We start from the raw sequence: 23,989 nt of genomic DNA on the forward strand, positions 1-23,989 counted from the left end.
GATTACGCATTTGTGGTTCATAATAATAAAATGTCCATACAATGTATTCTCTAGGTATTATACAAAATAAATGTTTGTAATACAAAAACAAGGTTTTCTTCCCTGGCTCTGCTCTGTCATACCATAGATTAAATGTACACCTGGTCCACTGTTAGCCAAACTATAGAACTGGATGACAGAAGCTGGTTTGTGCCCTTCTCTACTGCTCTGGTTTTCCATCCACTGCCATTTTCTGGAATGTGCAGAGGCAGCTTCTGCCTTCATTTGACACCATTTCAAGGGAGTTTCCACATAGAAGTAGTGTGCATAGTATTAGTGTGTAGTCTGCAAAGCAACCACTAAACTTTTAGTGATAGTACTGAATGAAGGGAAAGAAGGAGGGAGGGGTTAAAAGCTAAAATAGTGCATCTCTATCTTTTTACACCATTTCCCTTAATGGTATAAAGACGACTTTTTTTTTCTTAATAGCACTGGCCTCATGATATAAAATTAGAAAGTTGCTTGTTCCCTATCATTGCTCCCCCCCCCCCGTCACGAAGGCGTTGGCACTTACCAGTGAAGGAACAGAGGGGGAGGGTCTCTATTTGTTTATTTTGTTTCATTGGCTTGTGGAATGACCTAAAAAGGCTCTTGTACAAATCCACTAGTTTTTGAACAGACTGCAATGGAGAAATGAGCTCTCCTGTAATTCAGTTCCAACTTTATCAGTCTGGATAATAATAGACTCTACAAAGCAGAGATATGAGGAGGAGAGTATATGCCAAGTTCTGTACCCAAAGCCTGTGGTACATAGTAAATTAAACTGAGCCAGTGCATTATTAGGATTGTCTCTGTACATCTTGGTGGAAGAAAGTGTCCTCTCTCCTTCAGGATAGGTTAATCACAATTTCTAGTTGGTCTGGAAAGTGAACTGGCTGATTTTCTCAGTAACCTTAGTGAGAACTTTAGAATGTAGATAATTAACATCATGGCAGTATGCACAATCTGTTCTTTCTTGTACGGTAGATAGTAGGGTGTGTGCATAGACAAATTTTCTTGAATTTAACTTAGATTTGCTTCCTTAGATGGCGTTAAAGCACTGGCGTTAAAGAAACATGCAAAGGGCAAATCCAATGTTACTAAGCACAATAGTTTCTTTTTACTTCCTCCTCTCATCTGCCCGGAGCACATACTCATTAATTAGACTAATTTAGAGTAGGCTGAGAAAGAGAATCATTTAGCCAAAGGAAGCAGTGATACATCCATTTCATATGCTTTGTATTTACTAATATCATAATAAGACTAGGTCAGCAATTCAAGGAAACCAGTTGCAAATTTAAAATAGAAACTTAGTTCCTTGGTTCATATTGGATGCCTTGATGCACTGACTCAGACTGAGCATGGCTTCTTCCAATTATTATGATTCATAGCCAGAGTTTTAAAATTATTTTATAAAAGACAAATGAAATCCTTATAGGGCCTGCTGTCAGATGGAAGAGTATTATACATAAGTATGCCAAGTAACAAAGCTGGAAGGAAAAAGAAAAGTTGTAGTCTACTTTTCTGCTTTCTATGAGGCCCTTGGGAGATGCAGAAATAGTGTGCTGGCTTTTCTTAATATTTTTTATACACATTCACATTCTCTATCACAAACCTGGAAATAAACAGGCTTCTATAGTTTCATTTGCCTACTGCCTTCAAACCACCTTGGAAATTGTCATTATAGAAGATGGAAACTTCAGTCTTAGGGATATTTATTTATTTTTATTTGTCTCATTTATATAGTTGTCCATTCACAAGAAAGTGATTCTGGATGATGTACAACCAAACTAATGTGAAAGGGAGTACATATCTAGCAGGCATATATTGCTAAGCCCATTCCTTTCTTTATGATCTCAAGGTTTAGCAGGCAGAATAGAGTAGCAGTTTTCAAGCATTTGCAAGTTGCAGTACCTTAGTTTAAAAATTCCCAGAATCCTTGATCAAGAGAAAAAACTCTAGTAATAAAAAACAGGCTATATTTGAGTTATATATAATATTATTTTTTTGCACTTAGTCTCTCAAGAAACCTGTCTTCATGGAATTGTAGGATTCTGTGAAATATATGTTTATCCCTGGAATAGGTCGTCTTTATATTTAAGAGTCACAGTACAGTATCTTTGAACCCTGCATTTCAAATAGCACATTTTTATCTCATCTGCAGACATAACAAAAATTCTTTAATCTACAAGGCAAGATGCTGTTGATATGTAAAGGCTACATAAGCCAAAAGACCCAGTTCAGCTAATGAAATCATTGAAGAGAGCTATCACAAGCAAATTTATAGTGTTTAGTCTATATCAGCCTATTTATGTTAAAATGGATATGCATTAAAATGCACCTCAAAAATTCTACACCTCACCTATTTGTGTTTAGATGCATATGTTGGAAGCACATCTTAGCAAACATTTTATTGAAAGCAGCGCAGGGCAGATATTCTACATACAGGTCTGTTATTGTTAATAACAATAATTGGTGAATCAGAAGTAATGCATCAGCAAACAAGAAAACAGTATAAAGATTCAATTTATGCAGCCCATATATAATTAATCTTGGACTGCAAACAATACAGCACATCAAAATTATTGCTGTGGTACCTTGTGGTAATGAAAATCAAATTGGAAATGCCAATTGTTAGTTCTGTATATGCGCACAACCATATAGGGTAATATTTCACATAGATATTTCTTCCTGCTCATAGTCTCTTCAATATAAATGACTTAAGTTCTTTGGGTCCTTTTGAACTGCTATGGCATACATTTTTAAGCAGGGAATAAATGAGTTTGGAAAATTACACAGGGATATTGTCAACTTTTAGGCTTGTTAAAATGTTTATGTTTGATACAATAACTTGAGAAAATATAATTTATTTATTTTTATTTATTAAACTTATATGCTGCCATTCACACTATCGAAGTGACTCTGGGCATTTTGCTTTGTAATAATTAATTTTAAGAAAGCTCTGTATCCCTGTTACTCTTCAATTGGGTCCAGGTATACTGAAGCCTTTAGCTCCCAGCAGAAGTAGGTTTTCCCAGACTAGGGTCCTCAGGATTGCATTTTTATAGTGAGAGACTCATCAGAGTCAGTTCTGGAGTTCAGTGTTTCTTAAAGTGCAACTCCATAGGGGGGAAGTGGATTGCTCATTGTCATCACCAATATTATTTTTAATTGCAATGCTCAGAAGGATCCATCTTTCTGTGTTCATTTGCTGCAACAAATACTACCAACATTCATTACTTTCTATCAGTGTCTTACCCTATGGAGGAACCAGCCCTGCCCATCCACATTGCGGAGGGGATAGACGTTCTGACTGGTGAGTGCAGCTAAGGTGGGATGCTTGTGAAATGGTGGGGGAGGCATGCTGATGCAGAGAGCTTGAGACCTTGTTTGTATTATGTATTTGGGAAATTTAGGAATGTTTTCCATGAACATTTTAAGTACTTTTCTGTTTTTCCAAAATGTGCTATATTGATAGGACCAGTTCTCAATTCACACAAATGTTTCACCACGATCGATCTTCCATCATGATAATGCGACACACTGATCTGTAATTACCTAGCCTTGCAGGCTCTCATAATTTTACTGTCTGTATAAAAATATATAGCCATTTCTGCTATTCAGATGTACAGAGATAGGGTGCAATAGAAAGACATCTAGGCAAATGGCTATTTCGATTTGAAATTGACTAGCTTGTTTTTAATTGCTCACTCATAACTCTTCAAAACACATTTGCATGATAATATATTTTTCTTGGGCAAATCTTAAGAAATTTGAAACGTTTTTGTTGTCTTTTTTGAGGAATTACAATTAAAAACCCAAATTATTATTATTATTTTTAAAAAAGTGAAGACACAACTCTATTAACTAAAGGCAGAGATTCAGATTATCCAAGCAAGCAAATATTTCCACTGCTAGAGGGATCTAGTGTAGCCAAAGAGAAGAATTGGAAGATAGCTTTTGCAATATATATTAATATGCAGATAGGACCACATTTGTGGATATCATAACTGTTAGCCAAAGGTGGTGCAATAGATCTCTTCTCCATCCTCAGATCTATCTAAAACTGTCATCAAGAGCCTACTGTTCTTGCTCTAGAACAAATTTAACTCAATTGTTCTGAAGTCCATAATTATTTAGAGATTAATCTCAATATTAAGTTACTTATATTTTAATCGAGACACCTGTCTGAAGTATTTCATAGGATACACTATTAATGAAGGATGAGAGTTTCTTTCTGATATCTGACTAATTTTTTATGCTTTAATGTTTCCTTATTTTCTGCCAAAATTAATGATTCTAAATACATGATTTTTAAAGTAGAAAAGTGCTCTTTCAGTCCCTCTAATTTTTGTGGTGGAAAAATTGTAATTTTATTCAGATTCATATCAATTTTTCCTATAAGAATACAATCAAAATATGCATACTTTTCCTTTTAAATGTGAATTGAAAATACTTTGGCTTCCTGGAAAGCAATAGGGAACTCCACAAAAACTGTGTTTATTTCATATAACTTGTCTGTCTCCTATTCCTCTTCTTCTGCCTTTCTTTCAAGCTCCGTATTATTTAAGAAAATTGGTTTATTTTTATGTGCATAAAATATTAGTGTTTAAGATTTTAATTCCAGTTTTTTTGTTTATACAAAAATGTTGCTTGGCAAATGCAGCTCTTACTTCTACTGTATAACAAAACAGTTAAGAAACTATAAATATTTCCATTTCCTGGTAATGTACATTCTCAGGTACAATAGCAGAGGGATTTTGTACAAATGGTTGCTTTGTATACTCTGGAAATTAACTGCATGCTTACTGAGTGCAAATTGCCTGTGTGCAATTAACACTAACTAAATATAAATAATGATGGCAAAATCATTATTTGAACTCAGCTGGAACTGGAAAAAGAAAAATTGAAATAATATTAAGGAGAATCTTTGTAGGATTAGTAGTGTTTCCACCATTGTTGAAAACAAAGGATAAATTGCCCTTTTAAAAATATACTTTAATTTGCAGAACATAGTAAGCCAAAATAACTGTATTTGTCCATAGTGTGTGGAGGAGTATCCAGAATGGGTTAACTCCGTCCTCTCATTGATTGAACTGAGTCCGATAAACTCTTTAAGCCACGTCCATGTCACCAGGTAATCCCCAGTTATTGACTCAGTTCTCTCAACTGGACTGTTGTGTTATCCTGTGTTCCGGTGGACTTTGCAAATATAGATTTAATGCATGCTTTGCTCTGCCTCCGGCTGCATGAGTACCTGGCTATCATCAGAATCCCAGGCGGAGGTAGCAGTGTTTGCCATTAGCCCTCAGGGGCAGCATGCAGTCTAGGTCACAAGTGAGTAACCAACGGTCACTCAATGAGGATCTCCCTACCAGGCAACAAAGATCACGCTGAACTGGCATGGCTCCTTTAAATGGACAGCCTATCAGGGGGAAGCCCTTAATCAGCGCAGGAGCGCTCCACCGCTCCCCTCAGGGGGTCGAACGATGAACAAAAGTGCAGTTAATTAGCTACCTGGAATAATTAAGAAGTTGCCAGTCATTTGCAATCTTAAATACTATCTTGTGAAAATGTTTTATTAGTACATAAAATTAAGATACAGGAAAATACAGTATTTTAACAACATCTGAATAAAGCTATGTAAGGTGAGAACATGTCTTTCATTCCAGACATGTTCAGATAAATTTACTATAGAAATTCTTCAATGACTATCAGAAGAGGAAGACATATATCATTATACTTGTATATAGACCATATATATGTATAAAGTACATTATAAACTATAAGGAAAATAAGATTATCTGCAAAAGATAGCGGTAGCAGTAGGCATCTGTGGGAGTGTGCAGACAAATGGTTAAATTACATCATGGTGCGAATAACATCATTTAATTGGGCCAAATATTGGGGTGCAAGCATGGAAGCACAGAATTTGTGTCATGGTTTCCTCATATCAGTATTGCCATTTTGTTGAAATTCTGGTTTCCTGAGAATATCAGTGATCATAGCTATTATTTCTTTTGTTTGGAAAAGGACAAGTAGTCCCATGTCAGCTTTTATAACAGCAGGCTTACCGGTATATAATTTGTAGCATGTTCTCTGTAGAAACATTATGGTCTTTTTTTACTCTATGTTCCCATCCTTCTGGTAACTTGTCTTGCTGTTAAAAAAAAAAAGCAGTACTTGGAAATGCCAGGGCAGAGCCCAGAATCTTTTCTATAGAAGCATATGAGCTCACTATTAATTATATTTCTTACTGTGATCAGCAACATAACAATCCTGTTTGCAGTGGATTATCTTCTAATTCATTCCCTTATTTTAATTCTTTATCATTTTAATGAATACAAAGAATAGCTAATTGTATTTGTTCTTATTAGACTTATTGCATGAATGTTAAAAGTGCTTTGAGTGTTTTTCTTTCTTTACCCATCTATGCGACACAAATTATATTTTATTTCTAGATAATTGAAGAGAGAACATTAGATCTGGAATTGACCTGGACACAATAGACAAGTTAGGAAGTTGTGCTCATTACTATCTTTTTTTCTAAAGGAGGGGTTTTTTTTGTTAAAAAATATTTTAATCTCTCAAACTTAACATTTGTAAAAAGGATAATTTGAGAGTTTGTTTTTAGATTGCTGTCTGAGAATTTGTGCTGCAGCACAGAGTTAACACTTCACCATTTTGTATTAGGAATAATGATGTAATTTTAAATTAGTGGGTAAGTGTGAATAATTGTTATTAAGTTTTTAGTAAGCTCACTCTAGGGGTTGTTAATTGAAGACTGAAAATGGTTTGTGGTCATTTAAGAACTGACAGTTGTATTTAACAGCCATCATTCTTAAAGTAATTCTTGTAGATTTAACAGTGGCTATATACATACAGCTTCACCTGTGGAAAGCTGTTTTAGGAAATACTAGCTGAGTAGCACTGATGATATTACTTAGTAAGGTAAAGAAATGTCTGCAAGGAAACTATGTCAGCACCAAAGGCTCTACAACCCTGAGCTACAGATATTCTCTTTTATTGGAATATACTGGCTCTATTCAGACAATCATATATGAATGAACCTTCTAGTAGTGGTGCAGCAGCTTCTAATCCTCCTTTCACAAGTGGCTTTGTTGGTGTTAAATTTATAGGAATAATTCTCATGTCATAAACAAATTTTAGGTGCAGTTTGGAATTTTATCCAAAAGTTATCTAAGACATTGTCTTCTTTTGTAAGTTATATTTTAAAATAACCACAGTTTATGGCATCGTGATAAACTGTATTAGAAGTAAAAAAAAATCATTCTCCTAGAGATCATGTCAGAAGGGAAAAGGATAGGATAAGATAGAGACAAGTATGCAGGAATCTCTTCATGTATTGTTAAACTATATTTTATTCTTCTCAGCGTTATTCCCATAGTACAGCAGTGTCAGCTTTCTACATTATAATATCTAAGGTGCTTATTTATCTCTTCAGTAAAACAACAATAACAACAACAAAAACCCCAAAGTGTAGCCTTCTAGGTTGAAATCTGAATCTTGAGAATTAATTGTGATCCCTCACCAGCTTTTAGGGAATTCTCATTAACAATACTATTTCTAATGTTTTGAAAATAGAAACTACTATAATTCAAATATATAGTAGTATTTCTTATGGAATTGAAAAATATTCATTAAACTGAAATTGTTTGGAAGGAATTTGAAATATTATACAAAGAGGAAGATCTAGATTTTCTATGCATGGATTCTAGGATTTTCTAAACCACTTAGAAAAAAGTGTTTTGGGGATCTTTTAAAATCTGCTGTTCAGATGATTTGGTTCATCATCAATACATAACATTCATGTATGATCTAGACAATTTTTTAAAAAATTGGAAGGAACTTTACTATGGCTGCATTCATATTGTTTCTTGCTATAAATAGCAGCTTTGGCTCATTGTTCAATTATCTTAAATATTTGAGCCAAGCTCTTGTTTTTGAAGGAAAGGCAAACATATGTCTCCTAGAAATTGGCATGTCTTTCAGAAGTGGAACTATTCAATTATTTTATTATTCAAGAATGTGAGTTGCTCCTTATTAACTGATAAAATAGCTGTAGTTCATATTTGCAAAATGCCTTCCAACTCTATATCAGATTTTTGATTCTTATCTATAAAAAGTAATTATAGCTTTACTCAGTAAAATAAAATTGCAGGAAATCAAATGCAAATCATGTGAATGCTCAGCACAATGCTCTTTGTTAAACACTGGTGGGTTTTTTTTTTTTGAGAATTCTTTTCAATCTTGTAAGTATCCTTTTTATCTTCCTTGGCATTTCCTTCAATAGATAGTGACCATGTTTGGTCATAGAATAAAATTTAAAATAAAAGAGCAATAAAGAATAGATATTTAATAGGCCAATATGAAAATAACCTAAAATTATAATACTATTCATTATAAACTATTTAGGGATTATCAGGATCCTAAATTAGGAAATCGATTTTCTTTTTTTTAAAAAACGAGGCATTTAAAAATTGGAAGTCTTTTAAAACTCGAATCGCTTTAGTTAAATGAAGAAATCACATATTATCTCAAATTAACTGTTCAGTTTTTAAGCAGTACTTCCATTTCATATTTGAAATAATATATTCCTTTATAAAATAAGCTATTAATGTTTGGTTAACTGTTCTGTATTATTCAGGAATCAGAAACGATTCTGACAATCTCAATCCTACCTAATCCAACCTGGTTAATTTACAATAGCTATATTGTTTTGTTTTTATAAATCACAAATCTCTTCTTCCAGCTGGCTCTCATTCACAAGAAGTAGACAGGCAAAATTTTGGCATGGCTCTCATTAACAAGCTTTTACACATGATTCCTATTAAATGTTCACTTCAGAGTCCACTTATGCAGAAAAGAGTCTGCATAAATAGTGGGCTATGCAATAGGCAGAGGAAGGACTGATTCAACGCCAGTTAGTAACCAAGAAAAATGTAACTCTGCATGTTAGCATACATCTTGATTCTGCCCCGGTAAGATAGAATTTCCAGTCTCTTTCTTTGCATGGATAATGAAACTGAAATGTAAAAAAAAAATATTTCCCAAGTTCCTGTAAATCAGGGGTGTCAAATTGGCAGCCTGCAGGCCAGATGCATCATGCGCAAGCCACACCCACTCCAGCTCCGCAAATGGGAAAAACGTTACATGATGGCAACATGATGTTGTGAGTTTGACACCCATGGGATAAATAATTGAAAACTCATGGATAGAAAGAGTGCTTACTGGGTGATTTGCATCACAGTTGGTTCTGGTGTGGAGATTTATGAAATAGCCAGGAATAGAAAATAAATGGTTGGACTTATAATATGTCCAAGAATTTATACCAAATATCCCCTATTCTTTTTTCAAATTTCCTCTCTTTCCTGATCAGAAACATTAGCTTTCCATGCTTTTGATGGCTAAATGGAGATGAAGATTTGGCCTGGTGATCTTTCTGAAGGATAACAAAGAAAATAAATAATAATTATTCTTCACTGCCACTGCTATTCCTATAATGAATATTACCTTTTGACCCTCTTAATCCAACATATTTTGTGGATTACTCATTCTGAGGATTATGCAATATGTTGAATTCTAAGCTAATTAAATGGGAATTTGTGCAACATACTAAGCCACCAAAAAGAAAAGACAAAAAAAAACCAATAGAAATTTAAAATTAGTCAAGCTTAACATGTGAAGCAAATACAGCCCCTAGGATTTTGATAGAGCTGGTTAAGCATGGTGTATGAACACAATTACAATGTTCTTTAGTATACCTGCTTAGCATTCTCTTTTATACCATCATAATGACTATATTGAATCAAATATTTGAAACAAATTGACTGTTATTTATTTCACTCTTATCAGACATTTTCTGTTATTTTATTATATATTTTCCATCCGGATACATTCAGAAAAAACAAAATATTATTTATATGATATCATCATGAAAGAAATCTTGAGTTTAAGAAACTTCCAGTTGGTTATTAATAATATTTTTAATGTATCAGTTAAAAATTCAGAGATACATTTAACAGATTTGTTTACTTACCAACTTAACCCCATTGATTTGTAATTCATGGAAAAGTTTTCATTTACATTGTACATTGATGCATATGTGTCTGGCAACTGAGTTCTAGTTGCAGATTTCCTGCCAAACTCGGTCAGTTTCAGATCTCAACCATGCCAGCCATATCTGTTTACCACTCAGAAAGCATACAATTAAATGCAGACATCCAGTACAACAATGCAAACTATGCTTTTCCAGTCACATATACAATAAATTAAATAGCAATAGCAATAGCAATAGCAATAGCAGTGGACTTATATACCGCTTCATAGGCCTTTCAGGCCTCTCTAAGCGGTTTACAGAGAGTCAGCATATTGCCCCCAACAATCTGGGTCCTCATTTTACCCACCTCGGAAGGATGGAAGGCTGAGTCAACCCTGAGCCGGTGAGATTTGAAACGCTGACCTGCTGATCTAGCAGTAGCCTGCAGTGCTGCATTTAACCACTGCGCCACCTTGGCTCTTAGGAAGAAATAATCTTCCTAGTTTCCATAAGTCAGATAAAAATGAAAGGTATTTTTACTAATGAAACACTGTGGAAAGATAAAAAGGCTTAAAGTATTACTACTTTAAGCACTGGCTTTGAGCAAGGCAATTTCTTTTATTATTAGGATTAGGTTTAAATGTTCTATTTTAATGGTTTTTAGTTTTTATAATAATGAATTATTTTATTAAATTATATTACTTAATTAAAATGAAATGTTCTGTTTTAAACAGACTTTAAAACCTTTCACCCTCCAGCTTTCTATCATGTGTAGTTCCAGCCCCAATTGTAAGTGTAAATCAAAGACTACTTGCAGAATATTTGCAGAATATTTTTCTGCTAAAAGAAAATCAGTTTCACACAAATGGTGAGAATGGATTAACTCTTGTGCTTTCAAATGTGCAAAAGTATATCTACAGGAAGGAGCTAATTTTAAGCTGTCAAAAATATTTTTGCATATTCTTCTGCGGTTCAAAGCAAATAGCATACATCCCACAGATAATATTTCATATGTAGTTCATTAGTATAGAAAGTCTTATCTTGATGAAATCTTGTTTTTTAAATCAATGATATTATATTATCAATTATAAATATATTAAATTGAAAGCAGTGTTTATAAACTAGGATTATTTCTGAAAGTTCAGTGTATTTTAGATTTGGTATCAAGCAAGTCTTCTCATTGAAGCGCTTTAATTAAGAACTATCGTTATAGGAATGAATGCAGTTTTATTGTGCATCAGAGGAACTCCAATCTTTTAAAAACAATTTAAATGAAATGCTAAGAAAGTGATGGAATGAGAAAGCCTTATTTATATGGGGCTAGATAAACAGGCCCTGGATAAACAGGAGAGATAGGGGAATTGCTATTTTATATTCATATTACTAGGATTATCCATTATATTTGACAAATGCTTATTAAAGGCCATTCTGATGGAAATCTTTAAAGTATGGTTTTTTAAAGAAAATTAGGCAAGGAACAAGTACTGGGACAGTGAAAAGAAAGAAATGATGTAATCGTGGGAGGTTTTTTTTATAGAAAGCAACTTCACCTGATGAATTAGGCCAATTACCTCCACTAGACCAATAAGATCCCACAGACTAGGCCTCCTCCGAATTCCATCAGCCGGCCAGTGTCGACTGGCAACTACCCGGAGGAGGGCCTTCTCTGTGGCTGCTCCGACCCTCTGGAACGAACTCCCCGTGGAGATTCGTACCCTCACCACCCTCCGGGCCTTCCGCATAGCCCTTAAAACCTGGCTGTTCCGACAGGCCTGGGGCTAAAGACTTGCAGCCCCACTTCGAATGGTATGATTGTTGTGCTTTTTAATTGTGTATGGTTTTTATGTCTTGTAACTTGTCTGTTTTTCCCCTCCCTTGAGTTGTGAGCCGCCCTGAGTCCCTTTCAGGGAAAAGGGCGGCATACAAATAAAGCAAAATGAAATGAAATGAAAATTTTATTACCTATTAATACTAATATTACCATAAAACTGCTCAAGGGCATTGTTGGATGTTGAAAGAGTAACTCCTAGCAGTAGGAGGCCATGAACTGCTTAGCTTTCACAAATAGCTTCCATGATCCTTCCACACAAAAAGAAAGATGAGACTTACTACTGATTTCAGTCTCTGCAAATAAAGTGCCATCATAATAGTTAACACTTCCTTTAGCACAGTGGATATAACGACTGCCTAGCCAGAATGTTCAGGAACCTAGCATGCTAACCTCATATTATGAAAAGTGTTCTTGTACCTGTTAAAGGAAGGAGACATTCTTGTTCCATGCTTTCAAGTTTGCAGATTCATATATTACTAATCATTAGTTGCATCTCTCTTGCGCACGTATTGATTTTTTTGGGAAACTTGGCTTAGTTACTGACTTTGCATAGGTGCTTGCCAACATGTTGCATAAGGAGATGGACCTGTTGAGCAAGGTCTGTTAAGTAAATCAGTTTATATACCTTACACTGTAATTTTGATCTTTCTAGAAAACAAAACCATGGCAACAAAGGAGAAGCTGCAGTGTTTGAAAGATTTTCACAAGGATATCCTTAAACCTTCCCCTGGCAAGAGTCCTGGGACACGGCCTGAGGATGAGGCGGAGGGAAAGCCACCCCAACGGGAAAAATGGGCCAGCAAGATTGATTTTCTGTTGTCCGTAGCTGGAGGGTTTATTGGATTAGGCAATGTTTGGCGATTTCCGTATCTCTGCTATAAAAATGGCGGAGGTGAGTATCCTTATTGTTATCCTCATAATTACTTAAAGGTCTGAATGGTTATTTTACCAATTCATAAAATTGTCCTAATCATCCTTCTGTTTTTCCCCTTCTACAGGTGCATTTCTCATACCTTATTTCATTTTTCTGTTTGGGGGAGGTCTTCCTGTATTCTTCCTGGAAGTGGCCCTAGGACAATATACCTCTGAAGGAGGAATTACATGCTGGGAAAAGATCTGCCCTATTTTCTCTGGTTGGTTGGTTATTTATCTACTTCTTCCTTAATTTGTAGTATGTTAGGAAGTTGTTAGAGTGGTAGGTTAACACAGAAAGGAAATGTGTGTGAGTGGATGGGATGCTATGCAAAAGGGAGAAGCCTTGGTTTTTAATAGCAGAGGAGATTTATCTGAAACTCTTTTCCCATTCATTTCCTTCCATCCATGTGAAAGGCTGTCTCATGCATTTCAGAGAGAAATAGAATAGTGGTGGTAGAACAATTGGTTCAAGGAGAAAGCCTGCTTGACACTTTAAATAAAAATAAAGCACTTTAAATAAAAATCTAAAGCCATTATTCTGAAAGGAATTGAAATCTTCTCTATAGCCAGATAATAATGCAATTTAACAGATAGGGGTTTTTCCCCCCCACAACAAAACTTTTCCCTATATTGTATGACCTTTCTGTATATTTAAGTATTTTCATTAACATTGTTACAAAGGTATTAACATATGTAATTATTTATTTGTATTCTGTTTTGTTTCTGTTTAATTGACAACTAAATGGCCTTAAATAGAAATCTAAAACATTGCCTTTTAATTCTGTCCGTCCTTCCTTCCTTCCTTCCTTCCTTCCTTCCTTTTTTCTTTTTCTTTTTCTCTCTCTCCTTCCTTCTTTCCCTCCCTCCCTCCCTCCCTCCCCCTGTATCTCTCTCTCCTCAGATGTCTAAATTTAGGCTTTTGCCCCGGAAGATAAAAGAATTTGAACAGTTACCATGGCCAATGACACCATAAATTATTGCTGAGCTCATATACTCAAAAATCATTAAATTGTTCCAGGGCATTTTGGTATTTAGTAAAGTGACTGTAGCTTAGACCAGATTTTTTCTCTCTTTTGGTCTCCCACGGTGCTTATTTGAATCAAAATTCCCGGTGGTGCATCATTAGCTGCTTGTATGACATTTTGAGTAACAGCTCACATGGCCTTATCTACCAATGAACCTGTGTTTGAAAAGCAAACAGAGTGGTTGTCAGGCACTGATAACAGAGTTAAACTTTATCTCTTAGCAGCCATGAGAATTTTGCAAAAATATTCAAGAAAGGACTAGATGTATTTCAGCATTCTGCTTGTTGGAATTATCTTCAGGTATTTTTGTATCTGACACAATGCAAAGCTTTTCCTCAAGAATATTGCTGTTTGTGCTGCTGGCAATGGGGCTTCTCATATTAAATCCATGAAGGAATATACAGTTGCAAGAGCACTAACCTATTCAAGGTTTAAGAATGCTGTCTCTTTTGGAAACTGTCTATCCTAACGTAGACTCTATTCCACTTTCTTAAGTGTAAAAATTGAAGACTATTGCCTTAATCGTTCAGGTGTGTTATAGAAGCTTCTAAACTAGCAAATGTTTATTTGGTGATCTCATACATTTTTTTTCTTTCTTTAAAAAACAGGAATAGGTTATGCTTCCGTAGTGATTGTGTCTCTTTTGAATGTATACTACATCGTCATCCTGGCTTGGGGAATGTACTATCTATTCCAGTCATTTTCGCACACTCTGCCATGGGCTCATTGTAATCAAGAATGGAATACAGAATACTGTGTGGAAGACACCCTCAGGAAGAACAAAACACTGTGGCTGTCACTCAATGTCACTAACTTCTCATCTCCTGTCACAGAATTTTGGGAGTAAGCAAGTTTCCTTGTTATTGTGTACAGCAAAGAGACAGGGTTTATAAATTGCAAGAGACACAAATATATTAGGAAGCATGCGACATTGCCTAATCTTGTATGGATTCACAAGGTATAACTATCTAGAGATTGCTTAAATCATAGGTGAAGCAGTGGTGGATAGCATAGTAGTGAGCCAGGTTGGAAGATGTCATTCAATGACAATTTGAGGTTAATACATTTAATATCCAGGAGAGTGTTTTTCTCCTGAAGCCTGGAAGAATCTAAAACAATTCCTTTTCTTTTTGGATCTATACATGCCCATAATGTTTAAAAGGCTTAAAGATTAATATTTTTCCATTTTTTATATCACACATGAATGTGTGAACAGGTTCAGTAAAATAAGGATGAAGTCTGCATAGTTAGGGTTCCTTTCTAAGCCTCACTCCTGTATTAGAATAGAACAGAATGAGAAATAGAATAGAGTAGACTTTATTACAGTCATAAACCAAGAAAGATTGGTTGGATTGGATGAAGACTGGATTATGTAAGCAAAGTAAGTCAGAGTGCCTGAGGAATTTAGAGAGATGGGGCATCAATTTTCCAGTTAACTGGCCAATTTTGTGAACTAGTTGGATCATGCAAGCTGTGACTAGTTGGATAATCAATTGAACCACCTACATCTAGAATATTTTCCTTCAAAATTGAACTCCCCCTTACTCTAATCCCAATGGAAAAGAACAGTCTAAGAAAAGACATTGGAGCATAATCTCCTGGAAAGGACTTTTGTCCATGAGGAATCAAAACTATCTTCTATAATTAAAGGGAGTGAATCCAGCTGGCATATGTAATAATTTCAGCCAAAAAGTAAAAATACTGATCCAAAGGCCAGATTCAATTCTAGAGAGGGTTGCTGCTTTCCAAAGCACCATATTTGGAGCGTAGTAAGGAACCTGGAAAATATTTCTCAAGCATTTGACTGGACTTGCCATCTCATTTACATGTCCCAAATTGAGATTTATTTTCAGAATTTTCAAAGTTTTTAGTTATCAACTTTGGGTTTTATGAGTAGAAAGCTAATTGTAACCTTTTGTTGTGCTAAGCCTTTGCTTATTTTAAATCAGGATGATCATTAGTTGCAGCAGTGTTTCCAGGAGAAAGTTTAAACTAAAAAGTTGGCAGGCAGAGCTTTGTGATGGAAGTCCAGTCCCAGGAGCTACCCAGAGTTATTTAATTGGTGAGAAGGGTGGCATATAAATTTAATAAATAAATAAATAAATAACATGCATGTGTGTTGACACAACATAAGGGTGGGGCTTGCATCATAAAATTCCATCAAATTAACTTTCCTTTTTGTTGTCCATTCCTCCCATGGACACTGTGATTGTCTAGTGTTTAAGACACCAGGCTAGAAATCAGGAGACTGGGGGTTCTAGTCCCACCTTAGACATTAAAGTTGACTGGGTGACTTTCAGCCAGTCACCCTCTTTCAACACAACCCATCCCACAGAACTGTTGTGTGGAGGAAATAGAAGGAGGAAGGAATATTAGATATGTTTATCACCTTGATTTATTTATAAAAATAATAACAGCAGGATATAAATAAATAAATAAACAAACAAACAAATAAATAAATAAATAAGATCATAAAAACAATTCCACTTTTTTGCTGCCATCTAATGGTCCTCTAGATGTCCTCTATTATTTGCTATTAACTCACTTGAAGTTTGTACATTCAGGAGACAACCATTTCATTTTATTAATCCTGGATATTTAGAAGTTTGTGTAGTAGAATTAAGGTGGGTTGGATTCATTGAAAAACTCACCTTTACATGCTAAGTGATGTAAATAATCATAAAGCCATTGATTATGCATCAGTGGCATAATAATTATAGTTAATGCAACTAATGGTGTTTGCAAATTTCATGCTTGTTTGAGCATAAGTCATAAGGGATAAGCAAATGGGCCCTCATTTGTGTCAAGTCCTCTTGGGATTATATCATGCAATTATGTGCTTCAGTTTCTTAGTTGTTCACTCCACCATTTCTGGTTGTAAGCATAGTATTGAAAAGGTAAGAGTGAGAAGAATATCAGTAAACAAAAGTTTGCACCATTCACCTAGTTAATTCAAGTTTTAAGAGTTTCATAATTAAAACCCAATGGATTTTCAAATATTATGAGTTTATCACATTCAGAAATCCATCTAAGCAAACCAAAAGAGAACTAAGAAAAATTTGATCTTGAAGCAGGTGTAATTTTTTAAAAATGTCTTTGTATTTTTCTTCTTTTTGCACAAAAACCAGTTTAAGGTGATTACTTCAGGCTTAATTATAGTTGTAACTTGAGGACTGCCTGTATATAAAGTTCATCTATCCTAGAAAAGAGTGATATTAAAAAGTATAAATGTATATTAAGAAGCAATTGGGTATGAATGTATCATTTATAGCAAGAAATAGAGATCAATGCCATCATCACACTATATTTGCCCATCAGAGGCCAGCTTTTGAGCAAAGCCAATGAAATTGTTTGATGATATATCTGTTGTCTTCTGTTTCCTTTTTATCCTCAGGCGGAATGTTCTGGGGTTGACTTCAGGCATTGATGAACCTGGTGTTCTCAAATGGGACCTGGCTCTTTGTCTTTTCCTTGTCTGGGTGATTTGTTTCTTTTGCATTTGGAAAGGTGTGAAGTCAACCGGGAAAGTAAGTTTCTGCTGCATTTATTATGCCAGGCGATAACAATTTCTTTTCCCCCTAAAGATTAGCTTTTCTTAATTAAAGGCTTGGCATGGTGTTTTGTAACTCCAAAACATCATCAGTTTGAGAGGAATTATAGTATAGCATTGAGGAGTGTATTTTGAACCAAACACTTAGCTGCCAAGCAGGATAAGGATGTTCAGAAACTAATTTTAAACCTGAAGCAAATTTGGGACCTAAAATTCCCAACTTGTTGCCTTAGCAAGGGTCATGGTTCAACTTTTAAATCTTTCCACCTTTCAACCATGTCTAGTTTATTGCAGATTGAGAATGCAGTTTCTTATAGGAGCTCATAACGTTTTCAAAGTGCTTTCAAAAAGCCTAGTTTTTCATTTCCCCCATTCCTTTTAACATTTATTAATCAAATGTATATAATCATCCATCTCACAAAAAAGTAACTCTGCTTTTATTCTAAAAGGCCTTTTATAATCATTTATTCCAAGGGATGTGGTGGCTCAGTGGCTAAGATACTGAGTTTCTTCGAATCCCTAGCGGCGCGTAACAGAGTGAGCTCCCATTACTTTCCCAGCTTCTGCCAACTTAGCAGTTCGAAAGCACATAAAAATGCAAATAGAAAAATAGGAACTACCTTTGGTGAGAGGGTAAGAGTGCTCCATGCGCCTTTGGTATTGAGTCATGCCAGCCACATGACCACAGAGACATCTTTGGACAGCACTGGCTCTTTGGCTTAGAAAAAGAGATGAGCACTGCCCCCTAGTGTTGGGAACGACTAGCACACATGTGCGGGGGAACCTTTAGCTTTACCTAATCTTTTATTAAGAGGATAATAAAACATTATCAACTGGTAATTAGTTAATAGCCAGGTCTCTTTTCATCCTAAAAATATGCAAAAGAATGAAGTACAAAAATTAAATTGTCCAAGAACATGATATGTAATAATCAGGATCTTTCACAAGAATGCTATAATATATTATTTTAACTTAAGCAGGGATACCATTTCATAAAGATACCTGCAGAAAATGTTTATCTTACCTTTAAGCAGTAATCCCTGTGTAGATTAGCTTGGCAATAGAATTTACTAATATAATGAATGTTTTTTTTTTCTTGAGTACAAGTCTCAGCTCATCTTACTTCATGGTAAATATGTATAGAATTGTATTTCTGATTGGTTCGTATTCAGAACATCAGACATCCAAAAATATAGAAAAGGTGAAAGAAATGTGATTACCATTGAGTCTGTGGAGATTCTTAGTCATCCGGGTCATAGTTGTCCCGTGCTTTTTCAAATGGCAACTGCACTGCTTTTTCCTTAAGAAAGAAAAACGACATTTTAAGAAGCTTCATCTAAGAAGCTTGACTGGTTACTATGACTACCGTTAACCACTGTATCTATAGACTGTGCTGATTTACTTAACTATACTCTGTATGTTAAAAGTGGGGAGGAAAAATAAGATTTATTCATTTGTTTATTACATTTTTATGCTGCCCATCTCCCCTATAAGGTGAGTGGTTGGGTGGCTTTTAATGTTAAAAAATAAGATTAAATGAAAGTTTTTTTAAAGAAATGGGGATGATCTGTTTACATGCTTACAAATTAAATTCCTATAATATTTTGAAACAAAAAAATGAAAATGATAATAAAGTTAAACATGTTGTATTTAAGAGATCAAACTGTTTGCCTGACTTGTTAGGTGCAGCAAGCATTAGTATCTGCTTGTTAATCTTCTGAGGTTTACTTTTAAGAGGCAAGGAGACAAATCTCAAGAGTTTTTATTTGGCTAAACCAATTCCATGAAACAGAAAAGTATATTAAACTGAATAGCACAGCTGGAATTAACAAATGGTATCATACGATCTTATTAAAAGAATAAAGGAAATTTGTTTTAAAAGCCCAGTTTGAAATTAACTTGAAATTGTATGGTTAATGGAGATTTCCAAAGCCATGTTTGTAGTTAATATTTTGCACTATACTCAGGAAGACACAAAGGTGCCAACTGATGAGATTCTTCTTGGATAGTTATTTACCTGTGACTTTTTGTCAAGACATTCTCAGTGAATTGAAAGCTTCCTATAAATCTAAATTGATGGTTATATCTCAGTTCTGATTTTGATTACGTGCCATTACTTCAGACCCCCCAACCAAAAAAAAACCCTGGTCCTTCAGCTCTTCCAATAGTAACTCTTGGTAGCTGTCCTATTGTAAGTGAGTCAGTAGTGAATTTTTATTTGTCATGGGTCCATTTGAACCTTTAGTCCTGTATAACAACACCAACAATAATATAACACAAGGGTAAACTTAAATTTCATATTTTTACAAATAAAAGTGTTTTTTGCTATTTTACTTTTCATTACCAGGTTGTATACATAACAGCAACATTTCCATTCGTCATGCTTTTGGTACTCTTAATCCGTGGTGTCACTTTACCTGGAGCTGCAGAGGGCATCAAATTTTACCTTTATCCGGACATCACTCGTCTGTCCGATCCAATGGTGAGTTGCTAAAAATAGGAGATAGTGATAACTTCTTCCCTATATACTCTGGAACAAAATGCATGGAGGGCAATGGGTTCATGCTGCAGATTTACTGATTACTTGACCAATCTATACTTAACTGAAGTTTTCTACTGTGGTTCAGTTTTCCATTTTATCTTGTCAAAAAAAGCTATTATTAACATGTTAATGTATTTCCCATGTGTGTATATCTTTTTGTATCAAAAGGATTCTGAGGCTTGTAGACTCTATCCAAATATAGCATCTCAGCTTTTTTGTTGGTATTAGTCTGTGGACAAGGTAAGGGAAATAATTTGCTTCAGTCTTTAGTTAAATTCGTGGAGCAGCAGAAGGAACGGTAAGAAGCACTTGTGAGTATTTTCAACTGTCCACTTATAGGGACGTTCCCTGGGAGGGCAGCTAAAGACCATATTATAACTACAGTGGGAAAGAATTTTTTTTTAAATGACCCACTTGCTCTTTCTTATAAATGCTTGGAAACATTTTTTCTCTCTAATGTACAGGAACCCAGGTTGATTGCTTTTGTTTTACTATGTATGAACCTTTTCAACGCCTTACAGATTGCATGTTAGAATGTGTTGTAGTAGACAGTCACAAGATCTGTTTCCTAAATCTGGGGAAATGCAAAGCTGCCTATTCAAAAGGGGGGAAAAATGAAAGTAGGAAATAGGCAGAATCAGATTTAAGGATGCAAAGCAGCCTAAATGCTACAAGGCAAATGGAAATGCTATTGGGTACTATCCATCTCTAGTGTTATCGCAGCGTGCTTAAAGTTATATAAAAACCACAAGGGTTCCTAAAAAGCTACTGCCACTCTCCCTTTTAAAGGCTTGGGGCAATTGTATATCAGCCTACCTAGCTTAGAATATCTGATTCTCCATGGCTGCATGTAAGTAAAAAATAACAAGTTTGGGATGACTATAATTCCTTTAAAAGTATGGAGTCCATGAAATGCAAGCTCTTCTCAAAAATTTTTATATATAAATGTTCTTTTATTTCTGTTTTGTTTTTGTCTGCAAACGTGAAACTTTTTATTTATATCTATAAACGTATGCTCTTGTTTAAACTGTTCTTTCTTTAAGTTAATTTTCATACAATAATGTTGTGATATGCTATATGTAATATGATTAACTTTGGTCAATGCAGCATGGTTATGTTGTTAGCAACTGCTAGTCTTATTGAAGCAATACTGTTATGATAATATTATTTTCAAGAGAGAAGAAAAGTCTGGATAGCTAATAGCTAAAACTGATGCCAAGCACCATCTTCTGACCTTGTTGTTTTTCATGTTTTCCTTAGGTCTGGATAGATGCTGGCACACAGATCTTCTTCTCCTATGCAATCTGCTTAGGTGCAATGACTTCACTGGGGAGCTACAACAAATACAAATACAACTGTTACAGGCAAGTTTCCTACCAAAGGGGATTAGTCTGTTAGCTAATTGATGTGTAAGGAACCATGGGTTCAAATTTTCCTTTAATTAATTTCCTCCATGACATATGTGTGACATAGGGACTGTTTGCTGCTGGGATGCCTGAACAGTGGTACCAGTTTTGTGTCTGGCTTCGCAATTTTTTCCGTCCTGGGCTTCATGGCACAAGAGCAAGGGGTGGACATTGCTGATGTGGCAGAGTCAGGTACGATGGTATTGGTGGCAGTGATGGTGGGCACTGCCATCCAGTGTGTGAGCAAAGTTCAACAAGCTAAATCATCCCAAAACTCAAAAGGAGAAAAAAAAAGATTTAAAAAAAATAAAAGGTATTTCAGCAAACCAAGTAATGATTTATTTCACTGAGTAGTACAGTTTGAAACGCACTCTTTAAAAATGCGCTGAAATACAATACGGACTTTGAACGCTCAGAACTAAACCAGAATTATAGGAAATGTCAATAATGTATGAAGAGGTGACCCTTTGGGGCTTACTCTGCCTTAGCTTCAATGAAATCTCTTAATAGACATCGTTCTACAATATCCATGGACCCACCATCTTATTCGAAACTATGCTAGAAAATTTGAGTTGTGGCTTTTGGAACTGCAGCTTATGTATTTTTAAACAAAACATTGATGGAATTGATGAAGTTTGTAACAAAGTGGTTCAAAGAAAAGGGGGGTGAGAGGGAAAAGATAATCTTCCCTGTCACACCTTGCCTGGATTTTAGTATGTGAAGTTAGATTAGCCAGTCTTCCCTAGTTACACTACTGTATCTGTGTGTCTAAGGCAATGTGCCATGCATATTTCCAGATGTGGAAGTCATACAGGGATACATCTCTCTATATATTTTCTTTTCATTGTGTTTGTAAAATATTTTAAAGCTAAGCTTTCTGTATTCTGAAAGGACAGGCCCCTACTTATTTCTTTTGAACAAAGCATGCAAATTTTTTTGGACTTCCCTAAAGCACTTGCACAGTTGACATTAAGACATGCTGGACCAGATGCTCAAGTTTATTGCACAATCTACTGAAATCTATAGTGCTAAGACTCTCTGACAGCAATTTGGGCACAGGAGTATAGCAAATAGTAAAAAAAAGTGTCTTTCCGAATTGGAGAGGTTTTTATTGGCCATCAATGGTTACTGCCCAAGTTATGTATTTTATTCACCTGCCTGATACAGATCTGGAAGAGTCTTAATTGCTTAAAAAGGTATAAATGTGAATCAGCCATTAAAAGGCTGTATCTAATGTAAATAGGGACGCAGTGGCTCAGTGGCTAAGACGCTGAGCTTGTCGATCCGAAAGGTTGGCAGTTTGACAGTTCGAATCACTAGTGCCACATAACAGAGTGAGCTCCCATTACTTGTCCCAGCTTCTGCCAACCCAGCAGTTCGAAAGCATGTAAAAATGCAAGTAGAAAAATAGAAACCACCTTTGGTGGGAAGATAACAGCGTTCCGTGCATTTAGTCATGCCGGCCACTTGACCACAGAGATGTCTTTGGACAGCACTGGCTCTTCGGCTTTGAAACGGAGATGAGCACCACCCCATGGAGTTGGGAACGACTAGCACATATGTGCGAGGGGAATCTTTACCTTTACCTAACGTAATGTACCGCCAAATTGGCAGAAAAAAAGTTTTTGAGGCAGGTACTGTGCGGAAAGCAACCTCATATTGTTTTGTGTAACAAATTGGGAATCATTTCCTGGTGATAAGGAATGGCAGTAAGAATTGTATACTTAATTTCAAATTTGTATTTCTGCTGTAATTATATATCTCCTAGCGCTCTTTGTGCTTTGAAAATGGTGCAGGCCTGGCATAGCCCTTCTCTGCTCTGCCTTAAAGCTGCCAGAAAGATGCTGCTGTTGCTTAGACAAGCCACTTCATTAAAAGGAATGCAATTCCTCCTCAAGGAGGGTCATGTCCCCCCCCCCACCAAACTGGCACTAAAGTCAGGCTGCTTTAATGAATAATAAAGAGGTGGTGCACTTGTGTTGGGACAAAAGCCCAAAGCATGCATACCTCTGATACTCAATCCTGGAAAATGTAGGAGCTGATGGGGCGGTTAATGTACTTTAATCTTCAATGCAATACAAAGCTAGGCTTACTTAACTCTATTGATTTCAGTTAGTTTACACATTCTTAAGGCAGCAGTCTTGTGCAGTCTAACTCGGGACTAAGCCCTGCTGGTCACAGTAAGACTTAATTCTGAGTAAGCATGCATATAGGATTATGCTGTACCTCTGGAATGGCAGCCTTTGTTTATGAAATTTTGCATGCCTTATTCAATCATCCCACTGAACATAATTTCTATGAAGAGTTAACAAGGCTTTATTGATAACTATGTTAAATGAGACCTTTAGTTTCAATGGGATTTAGGGTTAGACAGGATTTCAACTAAAACAGCTTAATGAAATAATTAATACACTGTAAAATAAATAAGTGAACGATAAAATTGAATAGCATGGACCTTATGTGAAATTGGGCCATCTTAGTTATGAATCCAGGTTACTAGAACGTTTTGGCTCTTAACATACATCCACGGATGTATAGATGGAAAAGGTTTTGTCAAACAGCATATTTGTTGGATCACAGAAGAAAATAATGACCATATGTGATCTTTCATCCAGCAGAATATTTATGATTACTTTAGCAAT

At 35.5% G+C, this 23,989-nt stretch overlaps 1 protein-coding gene across 3 annotated transcripts in view; it reads left to right on the plus strand.

Annotated features, from left to right (window-relative positions):
• Positions 1-23,989, plus strand: part of SLC6A6 (solute carrier family 6 member 6) — a 54,632-nt gene that overhangs the window by 14,096 nt on the left and 16,547 nt on the right. For 2 of the 3 annotated variants that reach the window (XM_032211916.1, XM_032211917.1), the window contains 7 exons: positions 12,562-12,801; positions 12,908-13,042; positions 14,458-14,692; positions 17,244-17,376; positions 19,747-19,881; positions 21,202-21,305; positions 21,415-21,539. In XM_032211916.1, the coding sequence (XP_032067807.1) occupies positions 12,573-12,801; positions 12,908-13,042; positions 14,458-14,692; positions 17,244-17,376; positions 19,747-19,881; positions 21,202-21,305; positions 21,415-21,539 (1,096 nt within the window). In that variant the 5' untranslated portion in view covers positions 12,562-12,572. Of the gene's footprint in view, positions 1-3,268; positions 3,335-12,561; positions 12,802-12,907; positions 13,043-14,457; positions 14,693-17,243; positions 17,377-19,746; positions 19,882-21,201; positions 21,306-21,414; positions 21,540-23,989 lie in introns of all 3 variants that reach the window. The other variant, XM_032211915.1, reaches the window with a different exon arrangement.

This window comes from Thamnophis elegans, chromosome 2, assembly GCF_009769535.1.
Source record: "Thamnophis elegans isolate rThaEle1 chromosome 2, rThaEle1.pri, whole genome shotgun sequence".
In the NCBI taxonomy this organism is placed as follows: Eukaryota; Metazoa; Chordata; class Lepidosauria; order Squamata; family Colubridae; genus Thamnophis; species Thamnophis elegans.